Consider the following 16,389-nt stretch of genomic DNA (forward strand, 5'->3'; position numbering starts at 1 on the left):
CTAAATTCAAAATATCCTTATGGTGTGGATTAAACAATAATTGGAAGTAGGAAACTATTGCATTTGGTTTAGCCAACATGAAATGTATACTTCATATATCTCTTAGAAGCTTTGTCTTAGGAACTAAATGAATCAGTATAACAAAGTCATTTTTCCTAGTAATAAGTTTCATTTAAGTAATATGGTATAAATCTACTTCAAAAGCCTAAAACTCTGGCTTTAGAGCACTATTGGGAATTCACATATGGTAATGACAAGATTTCTCTCACGTGGATGGAGCTAGGGAATACAGGAAACAAGCTGCTTTGGTGGAACCTGATCCTGTTAGTTGAATCAAAGTAATCAATGAATAAAGATGAAACATTTCAAGAAAGTTTGAAGTTATGTGGGCTGAGGGGGGAAATCACAAATTTTTCCTGGTGCTGGTGGCGGTTGTTTTAAATAGAAATTGAGGAAAATTGAAATATATGCACTCATATTTCTATAAAACCTGAACATATCATTTATAGGTTAGTTACCATACACAATTATACTATATGACATATTATGGAATTTAAAAGATCTTGGTTTGCTGCAAGCAAAATTTCAAATATATCCAGCTCTTGAAAGAGAGCTGCAAACTGCTACACCCTATGTTATGGTAGCACATTTATCTTAATTTTTGCCATCTGCAAGGTAGGAAGAAATAAAAGTTGAAATAGAAAACAAACATTGTCATAAAGAAAATCTGACAAAGAGAGCGGTCATAAAGAAATCTGACAGAGCTGTGGTTCTCAAAAACTTGTGCTACAATAAGGTTGGTAGTCTTAAATGTGCTACTGGACTCTTTACTATTTCATAAAGAAAAGAAAGTTTATTACTCGGACAGAAACAGTCTTGTTCAATCACAATAGGACTACCCAGCACATATGGATACCAAGTTAAACTTTATTACAATATCATACCATCAGGATATATACCTGCTAGCTTACCTGCATTCCTTTTAGATTTGAGTCTGGGAACCAGGATTCACATAATTCAAATGTTTTCATTCAAATTTTATAATAATCATAATATTTGATTTATATATTGCCCTTCAGGACAATGCTCATTCAGAATGGTTTACAAAATATGCTATTATCCCCACAACAATCACCCTGTGAAGTGGGTGGGGCTGAGAGAGCTCTGAAAGACCCAAGGTCACCCAGCTGGCTTCAGGTGAGAAATGAGAAATCAAACCCAGTTCTTCAGATTAGAGTCCTGCCACTCTTAACCACTATACCAAACTTAGCCCTATAATGGAGGCCAGAGTCTGATTTTAAATTAAGGATTTGCCTGCCTGAAACAATTACTGTTTCATGAGATGTAAATTCTCCCTCTGGATCTCTTAGATTACAGCTTGGGTTATTGCCTTGGACCCTGATTTTTGTACTCTTTTGATCTGCTTTAAACCACCCATTTGCTGTGACATGACATGACGACTCTTACCCCTTCCTTTGAATTTACTGGCTGACCAGCAGCTTTGGACCCCTGTCTAGAATTCAATTCAGTGTCCAGCATCTGCTTGGACAGGCAGCTGCTTGATCTCCTGCTTTTACTTTGGTCTTTTTTGCTATCTCCTCCTCCTGATACATATTGAATATCTAGAGGAGTTAGCCGTGTTAGTCTGTAGTAGCAAAATCAAAAAGAGTCCAGTAGCACCTTTAAGACTAACCAATTTTATTGTAGCATAAGCTTTCGAGAATCAAGTTCTCTTCATCAGATGCCTGATCAAAACTGGGCAGATACTGTATCTGCCCAGTTTTGATCAGGCATCTGATGAAAAGAACTTGATTCTCGAAAGCTTATGCTACAATAAACTTGGTTAGTCTTAAAGGTGCTACTGGACTCTTTTTGATATTGAATATCTGTATCTTTATGGAGGCACTATAGTATTGATGTATAGCTTTACTATATGCTTGATATTATTTTGGATCTTGAATGCGCTAGTTACTAGGGATACTGCATACTTTGTGGCAAACACATTCCATAGGTGAACACACCAAGTTTGCCTGTCCATTATCCACCTCAAACGGCAGTTGAGCAGCTTTGCAGCTGTGTAATAGTGGTGAAGTTTCATTTCCTTGTTGTGGTGGGAGTTTTATTTCCTTGCCCTGGGGCTTTTGCATTTGTGAATGAGTGAGCTGATTCTACAATCATGGAAAGTAATTAAATGTCACGAGGGAAGCAGCATGGCTCCCATACAACTGTACAAAATAACATTAATAAAATACACTTTAAAGACTAGTAAATGATTTTTTTTAATAGTATATTTATAACAAGTAGCTGACTATTTGTTCATTGTTTGTTTATATGGCTGCCAAATAGTACGCAGTGATAACAAGCCTATCGGAGAGGGTGAAAGTAGACTTTCATTGTGCATTTGTGCAACTCTGCTGATTACAGGTTCTGTGCTGTCTGAAAACATGAAAAGTAACCTTACAACCAGGCTTGAACTGTTCATGAACAGCTGAAGCTTTCACCGAATAGAAGAGTCTTGCTGGATCAGACCAGTGGCCCTCTAGTCCAGCATGCTTTCTTATCCAGTGGCCAACCACTTACTCTGGAGAGCCAACAATAGGGTATAGAGGCTGAGGTCTTCCCTTGAAGATGCCTCCTCCTGGGACAGGTATTCACGTTTACTGATTCTGAACGTGGAGGTTCCCTTTAGTCACCATGGCTAGTAGCCACTAATGGACCTATCCTCCATGAATCTGTCCAATCCCCCTTTAAAGCCATCTATGCCTGTGGCCATCACTATATTCTCTGGCAGCAAAATCCACATTTTAATCACTCATTGAGTAAAAAAATATTTCCTTTTGTCTGTCCTAAATCTACTATCAATCAAATTCCTTGGATGTCCCGGAGTTCTAATATTTTGGGAGAGGAGGAAGACGTTCTGTGTACTCTACCTCCTGCATAATTTTATAAACCTCTGGCATGTCCTCCCTTAGTCATCTCTTTCTAAACTAAAAAGTCATAGACTCTTCAGCCTTTCCTCATAAGAAAGGTGCTCCCAATCCTCTAATCATCTTGCTGCCCTCTGCTGTACTTCTTCCAGCTCTGCAATGTCCTTTCTTAAATATGGTGACCAGAACTGCACACAGTATTCCAAGTGAAGCCATACCAGAGATCTATACAGGTGCATTATAATATTGGCAGTTTAATTTTTAATCCATTTTCGTTTTTCATAACCAGAAGAGAGACCACAAAGCCAAACAGCAGGAGCTCAGACATTCCTATTAATTATTCCTCTCAATGAAACTCTTTGATTTCACCATATTCAGGGTCTCAGCACTTCTTCCAAACACACATTAGGACTATTGTTATTTTGTCAAATGATCCTTTGGATGCTGCTTGGGTAGCCAAGTTGGTCTGCAGTAGAACAGCAGGATAGTACAACAAGATTTTCCAGAGTATAAGCTTTCAAGAGTCAGACCTTCCTGTCTGAAGAAGGGAGCTCTGACTCTCAAAAACTTACACATTGAAAATCTTGTTCATTTCTAAGGTGCCACTGGACTGAAATCCTGCCGTTCTTTATGCTCAGGCTACCTTAGCGAGATTTTGAGCCGAAGCAGAAAATAAGCTCCACTCACTCAGTTAGGTAGATGTATCTCCCAATCATATTCAGTAACACCAATAGTTTTTTTTTATCTGTCTCCAGTCTTTAGGTAAAGGTGGGAAAGAACTGTACTGTAATATAAAAATAGCAAGGCATAAATACGTGTGACTCAAGAATGCTGAGCACAAACCTATCAGAGAAATCTTTAATAAAAATCATTGTTAAAAATCAAACATGTTTTATATTTTACACAAAATATAAATTTATAAAAACAATTAACATTACATAATAATGTAATCAAATCTATAGTACATTCCATTGCTATTATGTAGTTTAGAACCTCCAAAAAAAGTTTCAAATATTCTGGAGGCCAAATGAGCAATTGGAAGAACTGGCAAAAGTAGGGGGGGGGGCTGGAGCTTTCTGGACAAAACATGCTGGCCTAGATAACACCTAAACATCCATATGATGGACAAACATAAAAATAGCAATTAGTTGTACAGCACAGTAACCTGGATTCATATAGAGAGATTTACTGTTTCCCTAATATGGAGCCATTTCTTGGCTTGGCCCTATAAATAAGCGAAGACTTTTTCCTTCCCCAAGCTTTTGACCTCCTAACAGAACACAGATATTCAACCTTGTTTTTATGAGAATTTTCTACAGGACATTCTGTCTAGCCTAACTGTTACATCGCCATCCATTCATCTGCTAGACATGGGACATAATGAGGAGAAAGGAGTAGAGGCACCTGGTTTTATCTCTGTCCTCATCTGCACTAATAAATGCCACCAACAGCTGAAGTATCCATAGCTGGTGTCAGCAGCAGTACTCCTGCATTCTGAAGCATATGAGGGTAACACACCAGTTAAAAGCATGAGGGTGATGATTTCTATATGTGCACTCAGGGTGGTGCTTTTCATCCTTCAGTAGCTTTCTGTTCTTGGCCTAGATCTGATTTCATGAGAACTAGTTTCATTCAACTAGACAATTTTTTTAAGCCAAAAGGAAAGTAAGGAAGTATTGTAAAGTTAAAGAAAACAGAAGTGCAGGAACCTCTTTAATCAGAAACCTAAAATGCTGTTAGCTAAGGAAGTTTTTTGTTCATATTTCAAGATCCATTCCCATCAAAATTAAGCATGAATGGATACCAAATGCACAGTTTACCAGGCATCATTGGATGCTCAGAGATTTTATGTAATATATTTCCTGTAATTTGCTACATTAAATAATGAAGTTTTAAAACAAAATTGTAAAGGTATTAATATTAAAATTAACTTGCCCTTATATTTGTTGTTATGGATATATGAAACAGCAAGTAATGCCAGAAAGTTTAATTCAGTTTTACCAATAGCTTTAGGCAACAGACATTTGGTACAACCCAATAGAAACATCTGTACATGTACCAAGGTTGTATAGTTGCGCCCACTGGCTGCAGTCCACAAGTAATTTATTATAGAACAGACTTGTTAAATGCAATGGAATTGGTTTGGTATAAATGAGTTGTGACTACTGGAAAATTAAACAAATGCTAGATTAATTTTCATATAAATAGGGTGTTTCTTTGTCATGCCATTAAATAGTTTTCTCATGTACATATTAAAATAAGATGTGTGATCTTAATTTTGTCGTAATTCATTATTTAAACTCCATCAAGCTCTCCACTCTCTTACATAAGAAATTGAGATCCACTTTTAAAAGTAGCTTCTGTACTAGTTTTCCTCTGAAGTATTTAAGGCTTACTGTGCAAGAATGAATTAACAATGTAATGTTGATAGGTCAACAACAGATTTCCATAATATATAAAACATGTAACCTGTCATACTACTCTCATCGTTAGCTTAATTTAAAAAATCTTTATGTAATATAAAGAACTGAAGGAAAAACATCAATTACTTGATTGTTTGCACCGAATCTTTGCTGTCCTGGTAACAAAATTTGGAAGAAAACCTGGATCCATAGGTTGCACATACAGTTCTACACATTGAAAAGGGGATTCTCTACATGGAAGGCCTCCTCCCTTGCTGGCACAGGGGAGGAATTGGATCACCCTCAATGTTTTAAAAGTTTCTAATATTTCTTTCACTGTTTCCTCAGCGAGACAAAAGAAAGACAAGTGATGGAGGAAAGAAGCTTCATGTCTAAATACAAAAAGCTCTTGGTTACTTCCTCTTGTGGCCAAATGCAGAAAACTATATTATGATGCCTGTACTGGATCACTTTAAGTCCTCTGCTGGCATTGTGCCAATGAGCTGTGAACATTTAAACATGACTGACAAAAGATAACAAAAAGGTTTCTTAGAGGGATAGATTATTTTTGTTTGCAGAATGAAAACTTGGGGAAATAGCAACACCCAACTAGACTGAATGAGGCCATGCTAAGAAATTGCTGTAGAAAAGATGACTGCTACATGCATAACAAAGTCATCATCTCTTTCAAATAATCTAGAACATTGAATGAACAGCTGTATTCCTGACATCACCTCATGTTTACAATATTTGAAAAGGACAAAAACTATAAATAGCACAAAAACTACAAACAGCATAATAAATATCGGTGGTAGTCATCAATGCAGTAGCACTTCCTCAATTTCATCTTCTGAGTAATTAACAGCCTTAACTGAAGATCTACTTGCCATGTGCTGCAATCGGTGCCTTTTGGGATTAAAGCTTTTTCCTTCACTAAAGAAAACATCACTTTCATCTTTTACTTTGCCTGTGGTACCTTTATCCTGAGGAAAACTGTCTGTACTACTGCCTTGAACAAAAAAATCGAAGTCATTTGCCTTAGACGAAGTGATAGCATTGGCACTGCTTCCAAACAACTGCTCCATTAAATTCGTCTTTTTGTCTCTCTTAATGTTGAGACCTACATTTTCCTTAGCAGTGTCCTCTAGGACATCAGTTTTTTGATTAAGCCAGTTTGGCCTTCTTGACCCTTTTGCAAAGGAAGGCACATAACTACCAAATATCAGATCACTGCTTGAATCGGTGGCTCCTACATTATGCTGGTTCTGGATTTCTCCTTTTGTGACCCCATTGTGCTGGTCATAGTCTGGAAATCCATTGAATATCTTGTCTGCTGTCTCTGGGAACTGAAATGGTCTTTTACTTTTCTCCAAAGAATAAGTCGCAATTGTGTCTGAGGTGGATGTATGGGAAGCTAAATTTATATTGATTTGAGCTTCTTTATCCATTTCATGCATTTTCGTCAGCAGCATTTCCTTCCGTCTCCTTTCTTCTGCACTTTTGCTATTTTGCATCTCATTTTCCAGACTATATATTTCTGTTTCCAGAATATTTCTTTTCTTTTCTTTCTTCAACAAAAGACTATTTTCTTTCTTCCTTCTCTCAGATTCTTCTCCTTTCCATTCTAAGTAATTTTTAAAAAGTGATTAAAGTAAACAGAAGTTCAAATCCAATCATTTATATTTATGATTACTCAATAAATAACTGAGTCTGTTACAGAACTTTGTGTATCTCTTAAGTGCAAGAAAGTAAGTAAAGCTCAATTTTGGTAGACATCATCAGCAAAGATAAACTTTTGAGAAGTATCTACATGTGTTTATATTCCTACACAAAGTTTTGCCCAAGTTAAAATACGTATCATCAATGCAGCAATGTATGCCAATAGGTATAGGCAAATGATCAACTTCAAATACAAAAAAAAGTAATTCAATTCCATAATTAACTAGTTCAAAGCAGTTCTACTGCATATACTAAGTGAAACGGAGCTTTACTTAAATGAATATTTTGGACTAGGTTCACTGACGCAATATCATGGATAGAGGGATTTGTCTTCACCCTCCGGCTACAGCCCAAAATGCGTCGGAAAAGCTGCTACAGCGGGAAAGGGGAGCCCCAGGAACAGCATTTTGGGCTGCACAGAGAAGGGAAAGGTAAAAAAGTCACAGCCTGTGGGCAAAAATCCATCAGTTTCCAGAAAACACTGTGGTGTGCCTATGCCATTCTTCCTGAACAGAGTGTACAGTCTGAGCAAACTTCTTTTTCTCCTATGGACTTATACTGTGCTAGGCTCACATATTAAAAATCATTACATTGTTAAGCTAGCAGACCTGCACTCTATACCAAGGTTGCAATCTTATGGCTAGTAATTCACATCTAAACCTACTTGCCATAGTATACTAAGTAGGCTTCTCTAATTTTAGTAACGAATTCAAACCATTCTGCAGCCACCCATAGCTAATAACAAGGACTTGGTGGCATGCAGTTATGTGGCCTGACTTCAATAAGGATTAAGCATGCATAACTAAACACAAATTTCAGAGGGGAAAGAGATCTAGAAACACAAGGAATGTGGTGGTACTACAAACCTTTGTTTCTGAAAATATGCAGAATGTGCAAAAACACAATGTTTTCTACACTATAGTATACCACGTTAGTTAAAAAAAATGTATATCGCTATATGGCCATCAATACCTTCTTTGCTTCCACAAAGAGATTTGATTCCAGTGATACTTTAAGGATCGCCAAGATTTTCTGGCTATAAGCTTTCAAGAGTCAAAGCTCATTTCTTCCCATTATTCTTACAAAGGCAGAGAAGACCTATACTATCTTGTATATATGATATCTTGTATATCATGTTTACTTAAAAAAAAACCAGAGTTAGAACCCAAGAAGAAAGAGCTCTCTCATGAGTAAGGCACTTGATAATGATTGTGAGAATAACTAGCACATGTTGATATTCTTGAAGAAAAAAATATTTCATATGTGATGATATTCTGATTACTTGAGAATAGTACAATAATATGATTCAGCTTATATTGCACAACAAAGTGCCTATTCTTACCGTCTCGAACTTTCTTGGCTGCTTCCTCTAGTACCTGCAATTCTTGATCATTTTTCAGCCTCTTTTCCTCTTCTCTGATTTCTTCTTGACTGAAATGGTCTGTTTGTTCCTTCCAGTCTTCTTTAACAGTCTCTTCCTTCTGGAAGTATAATATAGAATGGAGATTAACAACAACCAAAAAAACCCTTTTTGGATAAAATTTGCACTGGTTGAATATTTGGTAGAGCCAAACACTGCCAGATCCTCAGTGATATAATGCAGAACTTACAAATGAAACTGCTGTGAAAGCTAAAGGAAACCTCCTTCTTCTAGCTTTTTCCAGTATCACATTTCCAAAGAGCAAATTCACCAATCTGTGGATTTTCCTCCAGCTCCCGATTAGCTTCCTGCTCTGGAGATGATTTTTGCAGACAAAATTGAGAGATTCTAGCTTGAACAGTATTCTGGTACATTTATAGGACACAAGGGGGAGAAAGACTTTCAGAACTTCTTTTCTAATGTGCAACCCTTGCTGCTTCCTCAAGTAGTTTCTCCACGGTCCTATATTGAAAGATCATACCTGTTAGATTTAAGCTAATTTAGTACCATCCTAGAATACTGTTCATAAAAGCAAAAGTCACATGAGATCAAGAGCAGAGTTTCTAATCATTAGCAACTTAAAGAGCTAGCAGAAGGGATGGGATCACATCTTGATCTCATCATAGTTACTGAGGATCACAGAATTGCCGGAGACACTCAGTACCTGGTAATCATATCATTAACGGACCTTACCCAGCAGTTAATGAACCACAAATGAAATGAGTTAATGAATCTCCATATTAGCACTCTGACCTTTTCCATTGAAAGGGTTTTCATTCAGATTGATATAATTTGGACTGTTGAATTTCCCAATAGAAATCCCACCTCAGTGAGGTGCCTAAGCCTACAATTCTTTTCTGGAGTAAGCCCCAATGAATAAGATGGGACTTACTTCTGAGCAGACTTGCTTGGGATTACTCCCTAATACTGTTTCCAAACATTCACTCTGCCATACACATTTAGATCCATTCCTTATTTGGAAGTATTCCTATGACTCAAGATCTCTCTCCTTCATACCTCTAGCTAATCTTGATACATGCTTGTCACCTCACCTAGCACCCTCCTCACTATTCCACTCTGGAAAGAAAATAATCTTTTGTCCTTTATGTAAGTCCCTAGATCTATAATGGAAGCCAAATTCTGGCTCCAAACATACTTCGATTGGTTCCTAACCACTTATTGTTTGTGTAGCTGTGAGGTACTCATTCTGCTTCTCTTCCCTTCTGGACAATTATTTCCTGGATGTTCAGACCACTGCCTTAGTAAGCAGACCTTGCCTGCATCTGCTTGCAGAGATTGCTATAAGCTTCTGCTTTATCTTCTTGGTTGATATCTTTGGACTCTTGTCTTCCATTCTTAAGTGGAATATGTTACATGATGCATGTGGGTGCCTGGAATATTTTCATCTTAATGCGGGCATTTTAACACAGCATGCTTGACATTATTTTCACCTATTGAGTGTTTATTTCTAAGATCAGCTGCATGTACTATTGTGCTTCATAAACTTAGTTTCTGACTTCACTCTATGCAGATTCTAGGTATTTGTTCTAAAGTTGCAGAGGAGCTTCATCACTTTGCCAGCAGATCTTTTTGCTACTTGTATGAGTCACTGCCAAAACTGGGGCTGTTTCTTAAACTAGATATAAATCCTAAACCAGGATTAGCATAGGAATGAGGTGGAGGAAAGAAGGTTTCTTCCTTATGTCTATGCTATCTTAGCATAGATGTCAGCGAAACTGGAAAGTGGCCACCTTCACTATGACGTGCCTCGTTGACCCCACATTCAAAATGCTCAGAAAGTTTTGCAAACATTTTGTTTTTAATGTTGGCAAGGAACACAAAAATCATGAGGGTGGAATGCTGGCATAAGACTTCAGTTTGCCCAGCGGCCATATGACTAAAGGGATGCAAACAAGCTGTCATGGTGTTTGGCAATGTGAAAGTATGCATCCTTGAGATCAAGGACAGCAAACCAATTTCCATGCTTCAACAAAGGTAACACAGATGATAAGATGACCATCTTGAATTTCAACACTTTAAGGAAGGCATTCAAGTCCCTTAAATCGAAGATAGGATGAAGGGCCCCATACTTCTTGGGAACAAGAAAGAACCATGAGAAAAAACCTGGTACCACCTCACTGCCTTGCACCTCCTGAATAGCACCCTTAGCCCAGAAAGTTTGAATCTCAGTGTCATGTCTGTGCCCCATCCATGCCATTATTTTTATGTTGAACCAGTGATGCTGTTCTGAACCAATGTTTCATGCTGTAACTTGATGTCATATTACTAATACCATAACTGTTTTGCATTCACAGGCTTATAGAAGCTGCAGGTGTCTTATCTAACGGACTGTAGAAACTCAGTGCTTCTAACCTTGTACCCCGCTCACTCCCATGCACTGCTCTGTTACAACTTTGATCTCCTGCCTTCTCAGTGGCTAGACTTGATAGTACAAATATGTGAGACGTTCTCAGGACGCGTTCACGCCAAAAGTCCTGTTTGGCTGAAGGGAAGGTGAAGGAGTAAATGTGTGAGTTAAGAGGAATGGTTTACCCACATGTTGCCATTCCTGTCAACCTGTTTTCACTGCTTAGTTGCTTACCTTGCTTCTGAGTAACTATATGGACATCTCTGTGGACATGATTTGATTTCTGAATAAAACCATTTAACCAAGAGCCTGGATTCTTGCTGCAATGGTACAGGGATCTATCTGCCATAGCCTGTCATCCATAGCCTGACACTCAGCTTCTAACTCAACCATAGTATTACTGACAGCCACCAACAGCCAAACGCAATCAGGCAGCTCCACAAACTCTAACCCATAACCCAATTAACAATAGTTAAGACCCAAGAGTCAGATGTAATTGATTCCTAGTCTGGAAGAAAAGGTGTCAATCTCTCAGAAAAGTTCAGGTTAGAGTTCGTTGGATCCTGTCAGAACTGTTTTGCAGCACCTTCTGATGGGTAGAAGGCTGAGAAGCCTTTCACTGTCTGTGCCTGCGAGACTGCTGCGAGGTAGGAAACAGACGGTGTGGCATTGCTTGCTGTTGGTAGTACTGGCATTGTTGCTGCCTGCCATAGTACTGGTAAGGGCTATGCCGAGGAAAGTACCTTAGTTTATAAGTGGCCCTTTCAGCAGAAGTGATCCCCAGAGACTTGGCTGTTTGCCTGTTTTCCTTTTTCTTCTTAAGGGCCTCATCTGTTCTAGTGGAGAACACAGAATCATCTTCAGAAGGCAAGTCTTCAATCCTGGCTCTGGTTTTTGGAGGAAGAGCCATTGATCTCAACCAGCCATGCCCCTAGCTGAAGTGAGATCATGCTCATCTGTGTGGGTCATCTTCGTACCAAACTTGGAGCAGTGCCTGAAAGGTGCGTTAGAGGCAATACTGAGGACAGATAAGTCTGTACCTCAAACACGCCGTTAACAAACTGAGTCAGAACACACCAAAGACAGCCGTAGTCAAAATCAGAGTGTGAAATTGAAGTCAAAAGCCAATCCAAGTCCAATTATATCAGAAAAAAATCTGTCAGAAACGAAAGTAACGGAGCTTGAAAGCGAAAGTCCTTCTCCAAGAAGTGGCAAGAAGAGAACTAAGGGAAGGGGCCACTGCTCGCCATTAAGCCACATGACCGTTTGGCGGGAAACGGTTACTATGTGGCTCATGAGCAATGGCCCCTAACAGGCTCTAAGATGCATTGAAGAATTCTCCGGTGGCAGGCCTGCGCATGCGCAGTCCCATTTGGGACTGCACTGAAGAACGACAATGAATGGAATCATGAAGGGAAATTGCACCATGACGATGCTGTAGTTCTGTGAGTTTTGCGTGATTTTGCACGACAGTTAAGATGTGTGAAAACGGCCTATACATGTACTCAATTATGTGAAACCTTCATGATCATATCAAAACCTTCCTATTCATTAGTTCTGATGATATATCAGTGCTTTCTCTGAACTTTAAAAGAATTTCCCCATAGAAATAAATGTAACAAACTGATTACTTTTATATCAACTTGTTCAGAGATTTGATTATAGGCATTAGCACAGCCACTGAAAGTTGACTCCTTCAAGGATGTAAAAGTGAGAAAATTTGCTGAGAAAGTATATGCTTTTGCAAATATAAAACTTAAGCAAATTCCAGGCCTTTTTTTTCCAATCAATACCTGCAAAAGACAAGGGTCTATAACAAAGCTGCCATTTGCAGTACAGGTTAAGAAGGGAAGGAAAACTGAGGTGGGGTGTGGGTCGTCCATTCCACATTTTTTGAAACCGGTAAGGAATCTATCTGCCTTGTAAATTAAATAGTCCTTTGCAAATTTCACTTGGATCAAAAGCAAAGCTCTTGCACTCACCCTAATTAATCTTCCCCCAAAGTTGTAAATGGAAAATATTCCCTTTAGAACTTAAAAGATTCTACAAGAATGTAAAAATAAGATCATAAGATATGTTCTTTCAGGCGTGCATATGCCAACTGCAATTTCATTGGCTCAATCAGGTTCAGGACTGAAACAACACAAAAAATGAGGCGAGGAAGTTCCAGGAGAGCAAATTTAAAAACAAAACTCCCCCCCCCCTTACAATGTAGCAATAAATAAAATCCTCTGATGGGGGCTGGCACACACACCCCAAAACCAGGATGCTAGAGAGAGAGAGAGAGAGAGAGAGAGAGAGAGAGAGAGAGAGAGAGAGAGAGAGAGAGAGATTGGAGCAGCCAGTACTGGAGCCCTTCAGTGCTCTGTAGTACCACAGCAGAATGATTTGGAAGAATCAGAAAGAAAAAAAGAAGCGTCTTTTTTCCTTCTCTTTCGCCCTTCTGAAATTTCTGTCTCTTTCTGTAATTCCTGAACAAGAGACTAGTGCCGTTAAGGTTCCTTGTTCAGGTTAGCCATTTCCGAACAGAATATTCCTGTTCAGTACTGTAGAATATACTTTATATACCTGTTCATCCTTTCACTAATAAAGTCATAGTTTCAAATTGTCACTATATGTTCAACACACACAAGTACAGCATTGCCTGTGGGATTGATACAGCAATCTGTGGACAGGCAACTTTGGATCTTTCCTGCATATATTTAAATAAACAGAATTAATTTATCTCTGTAACAGTTATTGTTATCCCCTGGAAAGGGTCATGGAATCATTGGGAGACTGCAGTGGGGAAGGGGAAGGGGATGAAATCACACTCCTCTCCCTCTTCTGTAAGCAGAACTGCGCTAATAGATGAGTCAATGGCAATTTTACCCTGTTCCACCCCCCTCTCTACTGCAGCTTCACAGCTCACATCCATGCTGGTCCTGCAACCCTTGGGATTAAAATTTCCCGTGGCTGGAAAGAACTGCTGTGGAGAGAGGAATGTGGAAACAATCCACAACTGTGAGACCTTCTGGTGCCAGGTCACTGGATCCAACTCCATATTAAGAACCTACGCTTTCTTATACTGAGAACAAATGACTTCTAAAATGCACACCAAACTCACCGTTCTTAGATGTACATTTTCTTTCTTTTCCTCTGAAACAGATTCAGAAAGAAAAGCTGGTGGAGGAGGAAATTCTACAGGAGAAAAATATCCAGAGGTCTGTACTCCTTTTGTTGTTTGTTCTTCTCCTTTAGTGTTCTTACCCACGCCTGTAATAAATACACTCAATGTGAACAGTCTTTTAAAATATAAAATGAAGCCCATTTGTTCCTTTATTCATCTGACTTAATTAAATATACACTAAACATAGGATCCATATGTTAGGAAATATGAAATGGAATTATGACCTACAAAAGGAAAAAGTTACAGATCTTTGGAAAGGTTTTATTGTTGTTTTGTTTTTGTTGCTGTTCATCAAGATCAATAAGTATTACTCATTAAAAGGCTTTGTGACGTCTCACTAACTAGTATTTATTTATTTCTAGAGACTCGAGGTAGATTACATAGTGTAAGTCATGATCGACTGCTGGGACATTCAATAAACAATACAATAGCGTACGCATTGTAGAAATTTGAGAAGAAGCATAAATTCCAATACATGAATGAAACAAACTAGAAGTAATTTAACGCAACATATGAAATAATGCAGAAAATACTCAGTAGGAGCATATCTATAGCAGTATACAGTAGCATAGTCTATGGTTTCTGTCCCTTTACCGGAACTATGAACCACTTCCTTACAGCACAGCCATACTGCCTAAGAAAACCCTCCTCAGTTTTGCATAGTTTGAAAAGGCCAAGAGAATGGGAGCTTTCCTGACTGCTTCAGGCAGGCCATTCCATAAAGTGGGGGCCACAGTAGAAAACGTGTGTGTACAGGCAGCTGTTGATTTTGCTCATTTGCAGGGTTGGTATCTGCATAAGGCCTTATTCGTATGAACAAAGTTACTAGAGTGAAGCATGCTAGAGAAGCAAGTAAATGCTGCTGCAAAAAAAATGCCTTCTTCCAACTCAGACTTGCCTGGAAGATGGCCCGCTGCCTTGCATGGGAAAGAGACAGTCTTGAAAATGTGAGAGATCAAGGCCATAAAGGGCTTTATATGTGATGGCCAAAACCTTGAATTGAGCCCCAGTAACTGCAGGGTAGCCAATGAAGTGATTGCAGATTGGGAGTAATACGCATACTCCACCTAGTTCCTGATAATAACTGAGGTGCTACATTCTGCACCAGCCAAGTCTCCAAGCTGACTCTGAAGGGAGACCTATAATCTCAATGTTACCATGGCATTAATCCCTGTAAACCAAATTAGCCGTGTCAAGGTAGAGGGCCATCTTCCAGGCAAGTCTGAGTTGGAAGAAGGCATTTTTTTTGCAGCTGCATTTACTTGCTTCTCTAGCAGCAGTGATAGATCCAGTATAACTGTAAGGCTCTTAAACCAAGTATGCAAGACTCAACTGAATCCCACTGAAAGAGGGAAGCAGAACACCCTTCAAGACCTCCACCTTCCTAAACAGCATGACTTCCATCTTGTTTGGGTTCAGTTTCAATTTGTTTGCTTTCAACCATTTAATCACATAACCAAAATCATTTGATCACATAACCAAAATAAATAAGAAACTATGAAGTATGCATTTGCCATATAATCCCTTACTTGCATTGTGAAACATACAAATTCAGGTGTATGAGCTGATTTTTCAAAAAATCCAAAGCATCTTGGGTAAGCGAATAACAGCTGGATTGTATTTACACAATCACACACAAATGCAATACAAAGAGATATAATGTTATTGTGTCTAACATTGTATGTTAGTGTTTATCTTATAGTCAGTTCTATACAAGAAGTGGGAAGGATATCTGATTTGTTTTTTCCAAACAATAAACATGTATTTGCTTCTCATTTCTCAGACACTGCTTGTTTGTTGCATTTCTCTACCAGTAAATAATTTTAGGGAAGAACTGCATTTCCCCCAGCAGGTTGCATAAGCATTTCTACTGCAACTACTTGTAGGATCCTGTTATACATGCGTCTACTTGTAGGATCCTGTTATACATGCATCTTTCAGCTCTACAGGTCAGGGCCTGCAACACTGCTAATGATGGAAAATCTTCCCAATTTCCCCAGGCCAGTTTGGCTAGAGGACCTGACAGTATTTTGCTATCTTCTGGGCATGGAGCAGGGGTCACTGGAGGTGTGGGGAGGAGGTAGTTGTGAATTTCCTGCATTGTGCAGGGGATGGACTAGATGACCGTGGAGGTACCTTCCAACCCTATGTTTCGATGAAAAGATTGAAAAGCTGAACAATGAAAGGGTCTGATCAAAATTCAAACAAATACAGAAGGCATTTTAAGAAAATGATTACCTTTTTTCCTTGGTGTAATATTCATGTCTTTTTTGGGTGAAGGTTTTAGCTTTCGATTAGCATATATATTTTTTACATCTAGTTCTCTTTCTTTGTCCTAAAAATAAAGCAGAAGTGGTGTGAAGTAAATTGTCAAGGCTAACCAA

The 16,389-nt window shown here is 38.7% G+C and overlaps 1 protein-coding gene and 1 long non-coding RNA gene across 2 annotated transcripts in view; one reads left to right on the forward strand and one right to left on the reverse strand.

Annotated features, from left to right (window-relative positions):
• LOC129333779 (uncharacterized) overlaps positions 1-11,136 on the forward strand; it is a 28,901-nt gene extending 17,765 nt beyond the window's left edge. The window contains exon 4 of the long non-coding RNA XR_008597453.1: positions 10,784-11,136. This is a non-coding gene — a long non-coding RNA (uncharacterized LOC129333779). The remainder of the gene's footprint in view (positions 1-10,783) is intronic.
• The window catches only part of LCA5 (lebercilin LCA5), a 46,769-nt gene continuing 34,136 nt past the window's right edge, over positions 3,757-16,389 (reverse strand). Inside the window, exons 5-8 of the mRNA XM_054985581.1 lie at positions 16,244-16,340; positions 13,943-14,091; positions 8,391-8,529; positions 3,757-6,953 (exon numbers count right to left, since the gene is read on the reverse strand). Coding sequence (XP_054841556.1) covers positions 6,148-6,953; positions 8,391-8,529; positions 13,943-14,091; positions 16,244-16,340 — 1,191 coding nt within the window. The 3' untranslated portion in view covers positions 3,757-6,147. The remainder of the gene's footprint in view (positions 6,954-8,390; positions 8,530-13,942; positions 14,092-16,243; positions 16,341-16,389) is intronic.

The sequence above is a fragment of the Eublepharis macularius genome, chromosome 1 (assembly GCF_028583425.1).
Source record: "Eublepharis macularius isolate TG4126 chromosome 1, MPM_Emac_v1.0, whole genome shotgun sequence".
Lineage (NCBI taxonomy): Eukaryota > Metazoa > Chordata > Lepidosauria > Squamata > Eublepharidae > Eublepharis > Eublepharis macularius.